The sequence below is a fragment of the Schistocerca cancellata genome, chromosome 10 (genome assembly GCF_023864275.1).
Source record: "Schistocerca cancellata isolate TAMUIC-IGC-003103 chromosome 10, iqSchCanc2.1, whole genome shotgun sequence".
In the NCBI taxonomy this organism is placed as follows: Eukaryota; Metazoa; Arthropoda; class Insecta; order Orthoptera; family Acrididae; genus Schistocerca; species Schistocerca cancellata.
This window is the reverse complement of record NC_064635.1, coordinates 105,533,970-105,554,053: the sequence shown is the minus strand read 5'-3', so window position 1 is coordinate 105,554,053 and position 20,084 is coordinate 105,533,970. Positions and strand designations below refer to the sequence as shown.

The 20,084-nt window shown below is 40.7% G+C and overlaps 1 protein-coding gene across 1 annotated transcript in view; it reads left to right on the top strand.

Moving 5' to 3' along the window:
* Nucleotides 1–20,084, top strand: part of LOC126106671 (transcription initiation factor TFIID subunit 8-like) — a 44,330-nt gene that overhangs the window by 19,230 nt on the left and 5,016 nt on the right. The window contains exon 3 of the mRNA XM_049913040.1: nt 11,578–11,892. Within this exon, the coding sequence (XP_049768997.1) occupies nt 11,578–11,892 (315 nt within the window). The remainder of the gene's footprint in view (nt 1–11,577; nt 11,893–20,084) is intronic.

Genomic DNA, 20,084 nt, shown 5'->3' with positions numbered 1-20,084 from the left:
CAGTGAAGTGCTCCCAGCCAGGGAAACCCAAGGAGCAGCAAGAGAAATCCAAGAAGAAGGTCCCCAAGACCAAGGGAATTGTGGTGGCACTCACGTCTGCGGATTGGGTGGAGATTCTGGCGTCCACTGAGGACCTAGATCTCGCCGGACCCTCCCACACAATGGATATAGACTGCTCAGGCAAAAAGTCAGTGGAGCAGGTGACCCTGAGGCGTTAACTACCTCATTGAATGTTCCATATCTTTCCCTGTCTCACGACGACGTCATCCTCCAGTGGAATTGTGGCAGTTTTTTCCACTGCCTGTCAGAGCTACAGCGACTGTTAAGCTTTTCACCTGCTTTCTGCATTGCCCTCCAGGAAACCTGGTTTCCAGCAATGCGGACCTGGCCTCTGCGGCTATAAGGGATACTACAGGAAACATAGCGACTATAATCGAGTGTCAGGTGAAGTTTGCGTTATGTCCTAAACTCAGTCTGTAGTGAACCTGTGCCCCTTCAAACCCCTCTTGAAGCTGTGGCTGCCAGAATAAGGATGACACAGGAAATAACTGTCTACAATGTATATCTTCCTCCAGATGGTGCAGTATCCCTGAATGTATTAACTGCACTGATTGATCTACTCCCTAAACCTTTCCTACTTTTGGGAGATTTTAATGCTCACAGCCCCTTGTGGGGTGGCACCGTGCTTACTGGTCGAGGCACAGATGTTGAAACTTTATTGTCACAGTTTGACCTCTGCGTCTTAAATACTGGGACCGCCACACATTTCTGTGTGCCTCATGGTAGTTACTCAGTCATTGATTTATCAATATGCAGCCCAGAAGTTCTCCCATCTATCGACTGGAGAGCACATGAAGACGTGTGTGGTAGTGGCCCCTTCTACATCTTCCTGTCACTGCCCCGGCATCAGGCCCACGGATGCCTGCACAGATGGGCTTTAAACAAGGCGGACTGGGAAACTTTCACTTGTTGAATCTCCTCCACACGAAAACATCGATGTGGTGGTTGTACAGGTGGCTACAACAATCGTTTCTGTGGCAGAAGACACAATCCCAGGGTCTTTAAGGTGCCCCTGGCGAAAGGCAGTCCCTTGGTGGTTGCTGGAACTTGCTGAGGTAATTAAAGTGTGTTGGCGAGCTCTACAGTGACATAAGCGGCACACTTCCTTAGAGCATCTTATAGCCTTTAAACGGCTCTGTGCCCGCGTTCGCCATTTTATCAAACGACGGAAGCAGGCGCGTTGGGAGAGAGACGTTGGGTGCCATACGTCACCTTCCCAAGTCTGGGCAAAGATCAAATGTATCTTCGTGTACCAGACCCCAACAGGTGTTCCTAGTGTTAACATAAATGGCGTGTTATCTACTGATACAAACGCGATTGCCGAGCACTTTTGCTGAGCACTATGCTCAAGCCTGTGCATCAGAGCTCCCTAAGTGCCCTTGCACATTTCCCCGAGATAGTTCCTTGGCCACATTGGATCCACAGTCAGATGACTTAAACATCTCTCATCTGACTGCAAGCGACATCTCCTGGTCATCTTCTACCAGATCTGGTCCAATGGTGTCTTTCCATTGCAGTGGCAGGAGAGCACCATAATTCTGGTGCTCAAACCCAGTAAAAACCCACTTGATATGGATAGCTATTGGCCCATCAGCCTGACCAACGTTCTTTGTAAGCTGCTGGAACATATGTTGTGTCAGCGACACCTCAATGCCCTCCGCTGCCTGGGCAACACCAATTGGGGTGCAGATCACTCTACGCTCCTGCAGCTCTACAGAGCCCTTGCTCGATCTCACCTTGACTATGGGAGTCTTGCTTACAGTTCTGCGGTGCCCTCAGCATTGCATTTACTCAACCCAGTGCACCACTGTGGTGTTTGCCTAGCGACGGGAGCTTTCAGAACGAGGCCGATGACCAGTGTCCTGGTGGACAGAGTCCTTCCATTGAAGGTTAGGCGTGCACAACTGCTCACCTTTTACGTTGCACACTTTAGTAGTTTTCTTGCATATCCGAATTGTTGGTGTTGTTGTTGTTGTTGTTGTGGTCTTCAGTCCTGAGACTGGTTTGATGCAGCTCTCATTGCTACTCTATCCTGTGCAAGCTTCTTCATCTCCCAGTATCTACTGCAACCTACATCCTTCTGAATCTGCTTAGTGTATTCATCTCTTGGTCTCCCTCTACGATTTTTACCCTCCACACTGCCCTCCAATGATAAATTTGTGATCCCTTGATGCCCCAGAACATGTCCTACTAACCGGTCCCTTCTTTTGTCAAGTTGTGCCACAAACTCCTCTTCTCCCCAATTCTATTCAATACTTCATCATTAGTTATGTGATCTACCCATCCAATCTTCAGCATTCTTCTGTAGCACCATATTTCTAAAGCTTCTAGCTACAACCCTGTCTCACTCCCTTCCCAACCGCTGCTTCCCTTTCATGTCCCTCGACTCTTATAACTGCAATCTGGTTTCTGTACAAATTGTAAATTGCCTTTTGCTCCCTGTATTTTACCCCTGCCACCTTTAGAATTTGAAAGAGAGTATTACAGTCAACATTGTCAAATGCTTTCTCTAAGTCTACAAATGCTAGAAACGTAGGTTTGCCTTTCCTTAATCTTTCTTCTAAGATAAGTCGTAAGGTCAGTATTGCCTCACGTGTTCCATTATTTCTACGGAATCCAAACTGATCTTCCCCAATGTTGGGTTCTACTAGTTTTTCCATTCGTCTGTAAAGAATTCGCGTTAGTATTTTGCAGCCATGGCTTATTAAACTGATAGTTCGGTAATTGTCACATCTGTCAACACCTGCTTTCTTTGGGATTGGAATTATTACATTCTTCTTGAAGTCTGAAGGTATTTTACCTGTCTCATACATCGTGCTCACTAGATGGTAGAGTTTTGTTATGCCTGGCTCTCCCAAGGCTGTCAGTAGCTCTAATGGGATGTTGTCTACTCCCGGGGCCTTGTTTCAACTCAGGTCTTTCAGTGCTCTGTCAAACCCTTCACGCAGTATTGTATCTCCCATTTTGTCTTCATCTGCATTCTCTCCCATTTCCAGAATATTGTCCTCAAGTACGTCGCCCTTTTATAGTCCCTCTATATACTCCTTCCACCTTTCTGCTTTCCCTTCTTTGCTTAGAACTGGGTTTCCATCTGGGCTCTTGATATTCATGCAAGTGGTTCTCTTTTCTCCAAAGGTCTCTTTAATTTTCCTATAGGCAGTATCTATCTTACCCCTAGTGAGATAAGCATCTACATCCTTACATTTGTCCTCTAGCCATCCCTGCTTAGCCATTTTGCACTTCCTGTCGATCTCATTTTTGAGACGTTTGTATTCCTTTTTGCCTGCTTCATTTACTGCATTTTTATATTTTCTCCTTTCATCAGTTAATTTCAATATTTCTTCCGTTACCCAAGGATTTCTACTAGCCCTCGTTTTTTTACCTACTTGATTCTCTGCTGCCTTCACTACTTCATCCCTCAGAGCTACCCATTCTTCTTCTACTGTATTTCTTTCCCACATTCCTGTCAATTGTTTCCTTATGCTCTCCCTGAAACTCTGTACAACCTCTGGTTCTTTCAGTTTATCCAGGTCCCATCTCCTTAAATTCCCACCTTTTTGCAGTTTCTTCAGTTTTAATCTACAGCTCATAACCAATAGATTGTGGTCAGAGTCCACATCTGCCCCTGGAAATGTCTTACAATTTAATAGCTGGTTCCTAAATCTCTGTCTTACCATTATATAATCTATCTGATACCTTCTAGTATTTCTAGGATTCTTCCATGTGTACAACCTTCTTTTATGATTCTTGAACCAAGTGTTAGCTATGATTAAGTTATGCTCTGTGCAAAATTCTACCAGGTGGCTTCCTCTTTCATTTCTTTCCCCCAATCCATATTCACCTACTATGTTTCCTTCTCTCCCTTTTCCTACTCTCGAATTCCAGTCACCCATGACTATTAAATTTTCATCTCCCTTCAATACCTGAATAATTTCTTTTATCTCATCATACATTTCATCAGTTTCTTCAGAGCTAGTTGGCATATAAACCTGTACTATTGTAGTAGGTGTGGGCTTCGTGTCTATCTTGGCCACAATAATGTGTTCACTATGCTGTTTGTAGTAGCTTACCCGCACTCCTATTTTTTTATTCATTATTAAACCTACTTCTGCATTACCCCTATTTGATTTTGTATTTATAACCCTGTATTCACCTGACCAAAAGTCTTGTTCCTCTTGCCACCGAACTTCACTAATTCCCACTATATCTAACTTTAACCTATCCATTTCCCTTTTTAAATTTTCTAACCTACCTGCCCGATTAAGAGATCTAACATTCCACGCTCCGATCTGTAGAACGCCAGTTTTCTTTCTCCGAATTAGTCTCCTTTTCCCAATCACGACGGTTTGTCTTCTGCATCGGCAACCCAGGTCATGGCTTACGATTGCGGTTTGCGTCCAGTCCCTTCTGTCCGAACTGGAGTTCTTCCGTTACCATCTCTCCTTGAGGTCCATTCACGCACACCTCCATGGAGTACACCTCGGCTGCAGATTCTTCTGGACCATTTGCATGCCCGTAAGTACTCCGTTAACCCTGCGGTTCTCCGCTATCACTTCCTCTTGATTTTCGACCTGTACCGGGGCCATGAAGTGGTTTACACAGAAGGCTCTATAGCCGATGGTCTCGTGGGCTTTGCCTATGTTCATGGAGGACATATTGAACATCACTCCTTGCCAGATGGCTGCAATGTTTCCACTGCAGAGCTGGCGGCCGTATCTCATGCTCTTGAGCACATCTGCTCATGCCCTGGCGAGCCATTTCTCCTGTGTACTGACTCCTTGAGTAGTCTACAAGCTGTCGACCAGCGCTACCATCGTCATTCTTTGGTAGCGTCCATTCAGGAGTCCACCTATGCCCTGGAACGATCCCATCATTCAGTGGTTGTTATTTTTATTTATTTATTTATTTACATATCACGTTTCGTAGGGTGTTTGTATAGACCCCAGGATACTTAGGAATCCCAGACAATGAACTTGCCGACAGGCTGGCAAAACAGGCTACATGGAAACCGCTTCTGGAGAAGGGTGTTTCCGAAAGTGACCTGGGTTCTGTCTTATGCCGCAGGGTTTTTCGGCTTTAGGAGGCGGAATGGCATAACAGTATGCACAACAAAGTGCGTGTCATTAGGGAGACGACAAATGTGTGGAAGTCTTCCATACAGTCCTCTCGCAGGGAATCAGTTGTCCTCTGCTAGCTCATTGGCTATACGTGGCTAACGCATGGTTACCTCCTCCGTCCCGAGGACCCACCTTGGTGTCGCTGTGGCTCACTAATGGCGGTCGCCACCTCTTGCTGGACTGCCCACTTTTAGCTGCTCTGCAGTGGGCTTTTAACTTTCCCAGCTCCCTACCTTCAGTGTTGGGCGACAATGCCTGAACAGCAGCTTTAGTTTTATGTTTTATTCATGAGGGTGGGTTTTATCAATTGATCTAAATTTAGCGCATCTCCTTTATCCCTCTGTGTCCTCCACCCTAGTGCTTTTAGGGTGGAGGTTTTAATGCAGAGTGGCTGGCTTCTCTTTTTGATTCTCATGGGCAGCTAGCCATGGTAATCTGTTCTCTTGTTTTGATCTCTTTTACATGTTTCTTGAATCTGTCTGTGGTTTTCTTGTCCGATTTTGTCCATTTTAGTGTTTGTTGCCCTTCTGTCATCTGTGGTTTCTTTCTTTCTTCCAGCTTTGTTTTGTGTGTCTCGTTTGTTTTACTCCCACCCTTGTGGAATTATTTTAATTGGAATGAGGGATCGATGACCTAGCAGTTTGTCTCCCCCTTAAAACCAACCAACCAACCACTGTCTTCAGACTGAAGAGTGATTTGAAGCAGTTCTTCAACTAATCTGTCCTCTGGCAGCCTCTTCACACTCCAGAGACCTCCAGAAAAGACTTCTTAACATCTAAATTTATGTTAGATGTTAACAGATTCCTTTTTTCCTCTTCACGATGGGTGACTGGAATGTGTCAGTTGTGTTGTTAGTTGGCAAAGCTAACAAATGAGAATGTGAAATGAAGGTGGTAACAGATTGATCTGTAGCATAGCACGAGGTGTACATTCGCCATTGGCAAAATTTTGTCCACATTTAATTTTCACTTGTCATAATAATAACCTGTTGACCCTGCTTTGTGCTTGTTTGTTATTTCTAATTTCATAAAAAATCTGTTGGAGCCATAATTTTGATGTAAATGTAATGTAGTTTTATTCATGGATAACGAAAACATAGAAATATATGAGATGAGTATTTTGGTTCATATGATGCACATCTACCATACATAATGTATTGACACCTGACAGGATAAGGAACATTCAGCATATTTCAGTAGACAAGACACTCTCATTCTGTGCTGGAGGACAGAAGTAGTGAAACATTTGTTTTGTCTGTTCTTTGAAGCTTCTGGAGCATCACATCAAATTGAAAATGTGGTCACAGCCAGAAGTCTCGCACTCTTAGCAGTATGCAGTGCACAATACAAACTGCACAACAACAATTTGCACAACATACTGCTCCACAGATTTCATTGGAAACTTCTATTGACTTACCCGGATTACTTCTCTGCAATGCCACACTGTCCAGTCTATTTAAATAGTGGTCACCAGTCTTGCTTAGACTTGCGAGACAGGTTTAAACTTTGTACTACACCAAAGTCAGTACCGGTAATTGAAAACTGTAGCAGTCCAAAGACATTTAGTCAGAGACCTGAACACTGAATTGGAATTTACTAAGCTACTGACCCTTTGTACACAGCCCCTGAGTAGATCTGAGCAACTTCTGCTGGTAATCTCCATAATGACAAGAAAGGTAATAGGGATGGAATGACACAGAAACATTCAAATTTCCATGAGGAAGAAATGTAATTTATTGCCTTTGGTGAAAAACTTGCCAACTCCTCTTTGTTCATCAAAACACCAACTATTGAACTACCTTCTTGACATCACAACTGAGTTTGAGGACTCTGCATACTGAGTTTTTTGAGTACTCTATACCTACACATGGGAGACACCCTTGCCATTTCTCTCAGCTATCCATATCCGAAGAAATAATTAGTTGATTGTTAAGTCTCCAGACAGAGGAATGAGTAACACTGTAATAGGCACCTCTACTCCAGAGGGTTCATAGCTCCCAACATCCGGGTGAACTATTCATTGACACCTTGATTTCGCGAGCTCCAGACTGCTCCATGAAACTGTTTTACATTCAGACCTTTCAGCCAGTCAGAGATTGAACCAGAATGAAGGTATTTTCATTTGCCATAGCCTGTTCCCACTTACAGTACTTCTGTAAAGTCTTGCTTTCTGGCAGGACTTTTAGAAGATTCTCTGCTGCAGACATTGCAAAGCATCAGCCAGTGTGGGGAAATTACTGCCCTTAAAATCCACCAGTCAGCTCTAATTACCACCCATTTAGGAGGATTAGGTAACGACTGGCCCATTATCTTCAGGCCGAACAGAAACTACCACCCCCTAGTGGCAGGAAAGTAGTTGAGGTGGGTGAGAGAGAGAGAGAGAGAGAGAGAGAGAGAGAGAGAGAGAGAGAGAGAGAGTGAGTGTACACACAAGTGGACAGAAAATAATATGCTACAGTGGGGTGGAATACTGTTATGTGGGAGCCACACATCCCTTTTTACTACTGTAGGCACCACTTCCAGAACTGCAGATTGTGTGTACCGCAGAAATTACGCTTCCACATGAGGCATCATACAAGGACAACAACAGATAAGGATCACATTATGTTGAATATGCAATAATGCTGCCTTCATAAGGAACACATGCAACATAGTGCTGTCTTCATGAGAAACAGTTCTGTCTTTTGACAGTGGAAATCAGTGTCTCAACTGCTGAGATGCATTGTAGGCCAACAGAGTATTAACAAACTGGTTCTAGCTTAGAAACTATTCACTTCAAGACATAAGTCTGCTATAACTTGTAAGTTCATTACCCGCTCAGTAAAATTAGGTAGTATTCTGTTGGGTATTGAGTATGTCGGAATCCAGGGAATTGAGGAAACTGATATAGCAGGTGTGGAAACGTGTCAGGGACACACTGCATCAATGTACTGTCTCTGCCGCTGTCTCCTGTATTGAGTCCAGTCACAACTTGTTGTCAGGAGAGTGGCAGGAAATGCTGGAAAATAAGCATTATTCAGTGAAAGTAACTGTCTGGCTGTGGCGATCCTTATTCTGTTTGCATTTGGGGTGAAGTGACATCTGTCTTCCTCTGTATGGCTCGATGTCCTGTGACCCATAGCTTTCTATCCAGCTGTAAATTAGAGATATGCATTTCAGTACACCATTTTTTAACTAAGTGCGTGTTATGTTCTCACAAGATGGCAGCAATAAATTCGAGTGGGTTTGTGTCTTCTATTTTACCTGACAATTGGGCAAATGTGGTTCACATTTTAAAATTTGGTGAATTTTTCGCACTCCAGCCCAATCTAGTAGCTGGAGGTTTCAGTGTGTTGCAGAATGGCTGACATTTCCATTTATAGTTCAGTGGTCAGCCAGTCACATGTGGGTGCTCTACTTTTTAACATCTGCTTCATTATACACTCTGTAAGCCATTTTTAAAGTTTTGTTCATTTAATCACATACATATTACAGTACAAAAATATGGGCACTAAAGATTTCAATGTCCTGTTCCCAAACAATTCTGTAATCATCCAGAAATGTAAAACACATTTTGCCCCATAGTTCAAAATCATCATACGTAAGCTTCAGTAAATGGTACTTTTAAACAAACAAAACAGAATATCCATAAAGTAGCCATCATTTGTCTTCCAGTAACCTCAATTGGCCATAGTACACTTTTTGCAACATTTATAAAGCTGCCAAGAAGTGTTGGCAAAGATTTTTTTGTCAGTTGTACCCAAGGTGGTTAGAGTAAAGAGAGATGGTGTTGTCTGTGCCGAGCATCGACATCAGTTGAAGCCTGTCCACCATCTCTGTTAAGGCCCTGTGTTAAACTTATCCTCATAGCATTAATGCTTTGAATTGACAGCCAGTTCAGAGTACGTACTTTGAAACAATATACTTTTGTGGATGAATACTCACGATCAGACAATTGAAAACATAATTTTTTAATGCCAAATCTCACTTGTCGAGTATGGTGTACAGTGCGGCAAAAAGCCAAATGTTTTATTCCTGTTTGAAGTGGAATTGAAGACTCACCAGGATGGTGGAGGCTGGCTTCACTTTTTCTGTGTAAGGGCACCTCGCTATATTCTAACCTCTTTTGTTGGAGCATTGATTTTACACACATTTGGATGTCTGATGCATCTGCCTTTTGCAGGTTCTTCTGAAGCAAGGGAACAACATGGAGTGTACAGAGTAAGACTGGTGTGTCTCACTGATGTTTGAGAAAAGTTATGGGGTGCTGAGGCAAGAAGTACAGTTTGGTGATCAAATTTGCTTTACACAGTCCTGTACAATTCTGGTCGGAAATGTTCACTGTGTACCAACAACTGTGTGAGAATTTTCTTGATGCCGACAGTTTGACATCCAGGTCAGAATGAAGATGGGTAAAGTTTTCTTGATCACGAATATACTGAGGCTCTGCTTCTCTGGATGTGGGAAAGCTGATGAACATAAGCATGTCATTTGTCACTTGGGCTCCCTGCACTATGTCTAACACTTTATGGCAATGGTCTCTAGAGAAGGTGGGTCTATACTGCACGTTTCAATGAAAGCTACACGAGTTTCAAACTGCGCTGCCTTCTTCTTGTCAGTTGATCTGAGTAGCACAAATTGGGGACAGATTGTGGAATATTTCCAAAACAAAAATTTTCTTAGTGGCCTTGTTAGCCAGAGGACCATTTTTCTTTTTACTGTGCTTGTATTGTCTATATTTTTGTCAAGTGAAAATATAAGTGGAACACTATTGATGTTTTTTAAAAAATTACATTCTTTAATATTAAATGTCCTGTAACAACTGCTGATTCTAATAGTTCAATTTAAAGTAGTTGGCATTTGACAGTGAACAGATCAGGCTGGATTTCTTGACAGCAACACAGCCTTGGGAGCTGTGCTAGAATTACTGGCTCTCACTGTGTTACCAGTTTCGTTGCACAATGTGTTGTACATGCCAGTTTTCAAGTAGAACCTTTTGTGGGATCAAAAATTTCAGCTGTTTCAAGAAAAGACTTAATTATGAAGCTAGTTAAAATTAATAACAGGTCTGACATCCTTAGAGACCTATAGAGATTTATACTGTGAATTCCAGATTTTTATGTGTTTTTTGTAGGAGGTAGAGATTTTAAAGTGATGGTCTATTACCGCAGAGAGTGGAGCACTGTGGTGGATGCCTACAGACAGTAGTACTTTGGACTTTAAATGTCAGAGGTGAACTAATGTAAATAAGACTATAATTGTTTAATGTAAGTAGTACAGAAACTTGTAGAATAATGTAAATAATGTTTGGATTAAAGGTATCATCGAGAGGCAGAAAAATGAGACTGTATTCAGTGTTACCTTTCAGACGAATACTTTTTCATGCTATAGTACATGAGGGTGCGCGTACGCGCTCTCACACGCGCGCGCGCGCACACACACACACACACACACACACACACACACACACACACACAGACTACATCTACAGAATGACCAGTCTCTGTACATGTGAAATTATTTCATTGTAACTTTAATAACACTTACAGTTATTTGTTAAAAATGTTTGTAGCCATTTTAAGTCCCTTTTTATGCGGAATTGATTGTGCTCCTTTTATTTCAAAATCCTGCAGCACATTTTCTGGTTGACTTGCAGGGTGACTGCATCTCTGACACACTAATTAGATCACATTTTCCTTTCAGATTATTCAACAACCAGAGAGGAAAGTGGAGCAAAACACTTCCCAGGTGAAAATCAAAGTCTGATGACTTGGTGACTCCTTATGGAACTGTTCACCAAACCTATACATTGGCTTTGTCATGTTTTTGTTGTTGCGCTTCCATTCATGGACCCCACACACTTGTGACTGAGTGCTCCTCCAAAGTGAAGTCACACGTATCTGTCATTGTTCTTCACCAAGCATGGAAAGGCAAACAACAAACTGGTTAGCACACAGACTTTGTTATCCTCCATCAGGCAGTCATGTGGCAATCACATTACCATTCTTGGAGAAGAACTGTTGCCGTAACAGTGAGCAGAATGGGCTAGAAGGAGACTGAAATCTTAAATGTCGTATCATCTTACACTGTTACATGCATTTGGTTCAGGTTTAAAGGGAGTTTCTGGCCACACTGCACAGTGTGCCGAATAAGTGTATGTAGGTGTACAGCAGTGGAGAGGGGAAAATTGGGAAGGATGTGCTTGCTCACTCCCTCTAGCTTGAAAAAACGATTCATCTGAAAGCTAGCAAAGTTTTCAGTTTTGTTTGCATTCCAGTCAATGATACATTGCCTCTACTATTTGGAGAATTGTTACCTGTACTCCTAAATTGTTTACATTGTTTAATATGTGTAATTCCAGGAGAAGTGTTTAATTTGATGATACCTTCTGTTGTCCTGTAGTACATTACTTTGTTTTTCAGAGCTTGAGCATTCTACAAGCGGGTGTGAAGCTGCCACATCCGGCACACGTCCCCACACACCTGCCGGCATTCCCCGATCCACACGCATACATAAGGACCCCGACTCACAAACAGCCCGTGACAGAATACGAGGCTATTCGTGAGAAGGCGGCCACTCAAAAACGGGATGTGGAGAGGGCTCTAACCCGTTTTGTTGCCAAGACGAGTGAGACACATAGTCTCTTTGTCGGTGTGGAGGATGGGCACGTTTTCCCTCTTATCGCATGCAAACCTCATCATCCACCGTACCTCAAGGCTCTGCTGCCGAGTGACCAGGTGAGTACACAGCCTACTGAAGGCAATGTTATTGACTACCCTCATTCTCTGTTCAGTATACAGATACATTTGATTTATTGTACAGTGATTACAGCACATTTATTAATGAAAAACATAATTTGGATAACTTCTTTGTTTGTTAGTGGTGACTGGATTTTAATCAGACAAGCAGGTCATCTTCAGATTTGAGTTGAGAAAAGTAAAAAAAGAAGTGCAACAAATAAAAACTATGTAAATGTAACATTATAAATAATAGTGACAATGGTGTAACAAATAATTTAAACATCATGAACTTACAAGTACCTGGTGCAGTTTGTCAGTAGTGATAAAAATTACATAAATACAGAGGATGCCATGGGGAAGTTTACATAGTCAATCAGGTGATGTGTACATAAATCTGCGGCCAGTTCACTGATACAATGTAAATGAGGTACTTTGATCATAAAATAAAAGGAATTGTTCACTATGTATAAAACTGCAACATGAACAATAAACAGTATGGACAAGAAGAGAATTGAAGCGTTTGAAATATGCTGCTACAGAAGAATGCCGGAAATTAGATAGGTAGGTTAAATAACAAAGAAGAGACAGTGAATCGAACTGGAGAGAAAAGAAATTTATGGCACAACATGACTAAACTAAGGTATGAGTCTATAGAATCACCCTCAGGCATCTGGAAACAATCAGTTTGGTAATGGAGGAAATGGGTTGGTAAGGGGGGTGGGGGTGGGGGTGAGGGGGAGTTTGGTGGATGGACGAAAATTGTAAAGGGAGACCAATGCTTGACTGCAATAAGCAGTGTCAAGTGGATTAAGTATGATTAGTGATGCAGAGCTGAAGAGATTATACAAGACACACTAATGTGGCGAGCCATCTCAAATCATTTTTCAGACTGAAGACCACAACAACATTCTGTTTGCCTGGAATCATGCCATCCATGGTTAATGATAGCACTGACAAGTCCCAGTCACAAAAGGCACATGCTGGCATTGAGGACTGCGAAAGGTGCTTGGGGGGGGGGGGGGGGGGGAGGCAGATATGGCAAATTTCTTTTTAGTTTTGATATACCCGTATTTTGATAAATTGAATGATTTTGATGCTGGCAGTATAATGGAGGTAAAATAGAGGTATCCTGATGTATCAAATATTTGCCACGAGTGAGAAACGTGGTAAGGAAGTTGGGCCATAAGCAATAAGCATGAACCTACATCATGGTACTAAGTGCAGACCACACATGAACATGAGGAAATGGTAGATCATTTGGGACAAATGACAACAACAAGAGTCAAACTTGTGGTTCTTGATATTCTTTTACTTCAGATACTTGTATTCCTCCATAGTGCTCACAGATGTCAGTTATAATTCCCAAAAGATGTAAACAACCTACATACCATCATGTCAAATAAAAGAACATCTAATATTGATAACAGTAATGATAAGTGTTTTATTATTGCGGACAGTGATTCGATAGATCCTTCTGATAATGAGAGTGATGGTAGTGTTATTGTGTTTCCTGTATGAAAACATTCAAGAAGATTAATCGTTATTGGTGACACTGATGATGAAGACAGTATCAATCATCAGTTGTTCAAGCAGTAGATTGGAAAAGAAGATAATAACAAAACAAAAATTGTATATGTTGACACCTGGCATAAAGGCACCAATTTTAGAGTGATTAGGCAGAGGTGCAAGAGAGTTAGACTTTGTTTATGATGTTTGGTAGTATGTTCTGGGTGATCAGTGAAAATACATGAAAGAAGAAAGAGAATTGATGAGACATGAGTCCCTATAATTGCAACAAAATTAAAGAAATCTTTAATCTATACATAACAATGGTTTAGGTTTTTACATTTTGCAAAAAACTATATGACCAACATAATGGATAAATTATGTAAAGGCACACCTTTAATAAACTAATTTAATTTAAAAAATTCAAAGAAGTAAATGTAATGGAAGAGAGCATCATGATTGATGAGCCATTAATGAAATTGAAGGGACACATGTATTATAAACAGTTTAGTCCCTCAAAGAGGGCAAGGTTTGGGATAAAATTTCATAAACTGTGGGGGTTAGCATCAGGCTGTTGCAATAATTTTAAAATAAATTCACGAAACAATAAAAGACATCTTGATTACAATGCATCTGAAACCGTTTTGTTGGCAGTATGAAAGTCAGTACTAAATAATAGATAAAGGACGTACTTTCTATTTGGATAATTGGAATTCTTCACCAAACCTGTATGTAACTTTAGTTGAAAATGAAACATATGTTGTTGGGACAGTTAATTTTAATAGAAAAAAATTTGCCAGGGGATTTTGTTCAAGCTAAATTAAGAAAAGGAGGAATGCATAATGAGAAGTTGCAACTGCGTACTGGTACTGATAGCATGAAAATTTTTTTTCTCGCAAATATGACTCCAAACTGCTCATGTTGCTTGGTTATGTAGAGAACTATTAGTGAAACGCTTGATAATATTTTCCCTGACATGCGGCACAGATTGGTAGATATGCTCAACTGGTGCAGTAGGGATGCCCAAGCCCACGACTTTCCTTATTTAAATCCTTATTTTCGTCTGTTGAAGTTGTTTTTGTGCTTTTGGATTTATATAGCGTCTCTATACATCCCAGCACAGTAATGATTGGACCTTGATAAAATCATAGTATCGGAGAAACAAATTTGGTGGTCTCTGGTCCCAGTACATGATCTGCTACTGCCAAATTATCTGTGTTTACCATACAGCAATTGCTCTTGTAGTACTTAAGTGAGGAGTTAATGGTAATTTTTGTATTTCTTATGTAAACTTGGCTGCTTGTGTGGTGGATTTTAATTCCTCTCACTATGCGGATGTAGGTTCTTTGGAGTGATCAAATATTCATACAACTTTCTTGTTGTCTTAAACTCTGTGTCAGTACCGTCTCTTCTTAGTATTATGATTTATGACTGTTGCATGATTGATAGGAAAATTTTACTTTTAGCTGGTACTTTTTCACTTGAAACTTCAGATCATTTAGGATGTAGTGCCCTGATTATGTCTCTGACAGAATGTTTGTGTTTTTTGAAAATAGTTCTTAAATGCTCAAACCTGTCATCCAAATACTGTGGTTCACAATTGCTTTTAGCATGGTCAGTTTGCTCTATACATGACATATTGAGCAGTCAGTAGGAACAAGAGTTTGAAAATACTGCTAAGCATGCAGACAGTGTCCTCAAGATGAGCTCAATATTGATACATTCTTATTCCATTCCCTTGCTTTCTCTCATTACTAGCCCTCGTCCTCCCTCCCTTCATTTTCCCCCTCACACACTCCAGTCAATATGAGCCCCCATCCCAATCTAGCTCTGGTCCCTGGAAGCTTAGCATTATTTTCTGTCTTGTGTATGCACCTATTGACCACTTTATTGTGTAGTGAGTGGTTACCTTGGCTACTTCTTGTGTCTGTATTTCACCCAGTATTTTCCGTTATTAAATTGGTATTGTAAGTAAACATATTTTCTTTAGTAAGAACTGGTGAGATCTGTAGTGAATGCTTTTTTAAAAAATCAAGCTATACTTTATCCGTAACATTTATGAAATTATCATTTTTTTCAAAATCTATATAAATTAGCATTGAGTGGCTCAGTAAATTTGAACTCAAAATATGTTTTCAATTGTGTTACAAACAGATGAATGATGTTTGTGAGTCAGCTATGTTGTCCTTTGTAGTTGGGCGTGCAGTATGATCTCTTCCGGTTGCTCAGAACAGCTTGATGTGTAAGGGATCAGTAGAAAATTATAACTGAATGTATGAAGCCTGTTTTACATGAATGACTTTCTGATCACTGTAGTTGTGAATACGTGCCCTGTGCCTGTGTGTAAAAAAGCCACCAACCATGTTGTGTGGGTTGGTCAGTCGGAATGTCAATGATCAATTGGCTATGTCAGGTTTAGAATTCTAAAATCCTGACTATGCTGCAGACTGCACATACAGAGAAACAGGTGACTGTAGCATTGCTGCTAACATTGGAATTTAAACTATTTACAATGTGCTCACTCCTGTTGTAATATTGATTTTGTGCTTTTCTGTCTTGTTAATCTTATTCTCATGAGGCAGTTAGTGGTATTGACAAGGGGACAACAAATTGATTCTGTATTTTTAGATTTCCCTAAGGCTTTTGACACTCTTCCTTACAAGTGAATTCTAATTAAATTGTGTTCTTATGAAGTATCATCTCAGTTGTGTGACTAGATTCGTGATTCCTGTCAGGAAGATCACAATTTGTAATAATTGACGCAAAGTTGTCGAGTGAAACAGGAATAATATTTGGCATTCCCCAAGGAAGTCTTATAGGCCCTCTGTTCCTGATCTACATAAATAATTTAGGAGACAATCTGAGCTGCCTCTTAGATTGTTTACAGATAGACACCATCCTTTACCACTGTGTTAAGTCATCAAATGTTTAAAAAACTGCAAAATGATGTAGACAAGATACCTGAATGGAGCAAAAAGTATCAATTGACTCTAAATCATGAAAAGTGTGAAGTCATCCACATGACCATTAAAAGGAATGTGCTAAATTTCAGCTGCACAATAAATCACACAAATCTAAAGACTGTAAACTCAACTAAAAAAATGGATATTCAAAAAGAAAGATCAGATTTCAAACATTTGTTGTTCTTGTAGTGGTCTTTAGTCCAAAGACTGGTTTGATGCAGCTCTCCAAGCTCTGTCATGTGCAGCCTCTTCCTCTCTGAGTAACTACTACAACCTACATCCTTCTGAATCTGCCTACTGTATTCATCTCTTGGTCCCCATCTGTGATTTTTTACCCTCCACACTTCCTTACAGTACTAAATTGGTGATCCCTTGATGCCCCAGGATGTGTCCTACCAACCGATCCCTTCTTCTAGTCAAGTTGTGCCACAAATTCCTCTTCTCCCCAATTCTGTTCAGTACCTCCTCATTGCATCTAATCTACAGCATTCTTCTGTAGCACCACATTTCAAAAGCTTCTATTCTCTTCTTGTCTAAACTAGTTATCACCCATGTTTCACTTCCATACATGGCTACACTCCATAAAAATACTTTCAGAAAAGACTTCCTGACACTTAAATCTATACTCAATGTTAGCAAATTTATCTTCTTCAGAAGTGGTTTTCTTACTATTGCCCGTTTACATTTTATATCCTCCCTACTTCGACTGTCATCAGTTATTTTGCTCCCTAAATAGCAAAACTCCTTTACTACTTTAAGTGTCTCATTTCCTAATCTAATTCCCTCAGCATCACCTGATTTAATTTCACTACATTCGATTACCCTTGTTTTGCTATTATTGATGTTCAGTTTATCTCCTGTTTTTAAGACACTGTCCATCCCGTTCATCTTCTCTTCAAAGTCCTTTGCTGCATCCTACAGAATTACAGCTCATTAGCAAACGTCAAAGTTTTTATTTCTCGTCCCTGCATTTTAATTCCTATTCCAAATTTTTCTTTTGTTTCTTGTACTTCTTACTCAGTATACAAATTGAATAGTATCACGGATAAGCTACAAAGCTGTCTCACTCATTTTCTACCATTGTTTCCCTTACCTGCTACTCGACTCTTATAACTGCCATCTGGTTTCCGTACAAATTGTAAATAGTCTTTCGCTCCCTGTATTTTACCCCTGCCACCTTTAGAATTTGAAAGAGATTATTCCGGATAGCATTGTCAAAAGCTTTCTCTAAGTCTACAAATACAATAAACATTGGTTTGCCTTTCCTTAACCCATCCTCTATGAAGAGTCGTAGGGTTAATATTGCCTCTGGAATCCAAACTGACCTGCCCCGAAGTCGGCTTCTACCAGTTTTCCCATTAGCCTGTAAAGAATTCGTGTCATTATTTTGCAACCGTGACTTGTTAAACTGATAGTCCCATAATTGTCACACCTTTGAGCACTTGATTTCTTTTGAATTGGTATTATGACATTCTTTTTGAAGTCTGAAGGTATTTCACCTGTTTCATTCATCTTGCTCACCAGATGGAAGAGTTTTGCCATGGCTGACTCTCCCAAGACTATCAGTAGTGCTATCGGAATGTTGTCTACTCCTGTGGCCTTTTTTCTACTCAGGTCTTTCAATGCACTGTCAAATTCTTCACACAGTATAATATCTCCCTTCTCATCTTCATCTACATCCTCTTCCATTTGCATAATACTGCCCTCAAGTACATCTCCCTTGTATAGACCCCATATGTACTCCTTCCATCTTTCTGCTTTCCCTTCTTTACTTAGGACTGATTTTCCATCTGAGCTCTTGATATTCAGACAGGTGGTTTTCTTATCTCCAAAGATCTCTTTAATTTTCCTGGAGGCAGCATTAATCTTACCCCTAGTGAGATATGCCTCTACATCCTTACATTTGTCTGCTACCCATTGCTGCTTAGCCATTTTGCACTTCCTATTGATCTCATTTATGAGACATTTGTACTCCCTTTTGCCTGCTTAATTTACTGTATTTCCCATTTTATCAATCAAATTCAGTATCTCTTGTGTTACCCAAGGATTTCTACTCGCACTCGTCTTTTAACCTACTTGATCCTCTGCTGCCTTCAGTATTTCATCTCTGAGAGCTACTCTTTCATCTTCTACTGTTTCCCTTTTCCCTGTACTTGTCAATCATTCCCTAATGCTCCCCCTGAAAGTCTCTACAACCTCTGGTTCTTTCAGTTTTTCCAGGTCCGATCTCCTTAAGTTACTACCATTTGCAGTTTCTTCAGTTTTAATCTACAGTTCTTAACCTATAAATTGTGCTCAGAGCCCACATCTGCCCCTGGAAATGTCTTACAGTTTAGAACCTAGTTCCTAAATCTCTGTCTAACCATTATATAATCAATCTGAAACCTTCCAGGTCTCTTCCACGTATACAAACTTCTTTCATAATTCTGAAACCAAGTGTTATCTATAATTAAATTATGTTTTGTGCAAAATTTTGTCAGGCGGCTTCCTCTCTCATTCCCTTCCCCCAGTCCCTATTCATTTACGACTTTTCCTTCTCTTCCTTTTCCTACTATTGAATTCCAGGCTCCCATGGCTATTAAATTTTCGTCTCCCTTAACTGTTTGAATAATTTCTTTTATCTCATTATACATTTCTTCAATCTCTTCTTCATCTGCAGACCTAGTTGGCATATAAACTTGTACTGCTGTGGTAGGTGTGGGCTACTATAATGCGTGCACTTTGCTATTCGTAGTAGCTTATCTACATTCCTATTTTTTTTATTCATTGTTAAAGGTGCTCCTTCCTTCTTTGATTTTGTATTTATAACATTGTATTCACCTGACCAGAAATCCTTTTCTTCTTGCCACCGAACTTCACTAATACCCACTTCATCCCACAGCTATCCATTTTCCTTTTTAAATTTTTTAACTTACCTGCCCTATTAAGGGATCTCACATTTCACACTCCGATCCATAGAATGCCAGTTTTGTTTCTCCCAATAACTATGTCCTCCTGAGTAGTCCCAGCCCACAGATCATTTGGAATATTTTACGCAAGAGGACATCACTATCATGTAACCATACAGGAGAGCTTGGGAAAAATTACAGCTGTAGTTTCCCCTTGCTTTCAACCATTCACAGTACCAGCACAGCAAAGCCATTTTGGTTGATGTTACAAGGCCAATTCAGTCAATGATCCACACTATTGCTGCTGCAACTACTGAAAAGGCTGCTGCCCCTCTTCAGGAATCGCACATTTGTGTGGCCTTTCAACAGATATCCCTCCGTTGTGGTTGTACCTACAGCTAACTGTATCACTGAGGCACGCAAACCTCCCCACCAACAGCAAGGTCCATGCATGCTTCATGGGAGGGATTCCGACATTTATTACTTCCAAACTACAAAAGATATAAACACAATTCCAACGTCCCTGGAAAGAATTTTTATGCATTCAATTTGAAAACCATGTGCCACATGACAAATATCAAAACAGTGGCTCATTTCCTGCCACACACGGAGAAGCCGGTCTCTCGCTGTCGAATTCACAGCTTCAACAATACAATGTCACGGACTTTCAAAAGTGTGAGACATAGGAGGAATAAAAACATGGCCTTTTACGTAACCCCACAGATAAGTCACAAGGTGCGAGGTCAGGAGAAGTTCATCTTCTGTTCCTCTTCTTCTAATCCTGTGTCCTGGTATGGTGTCATTCAGGTAACATCAGTCTCCAGACCTCACA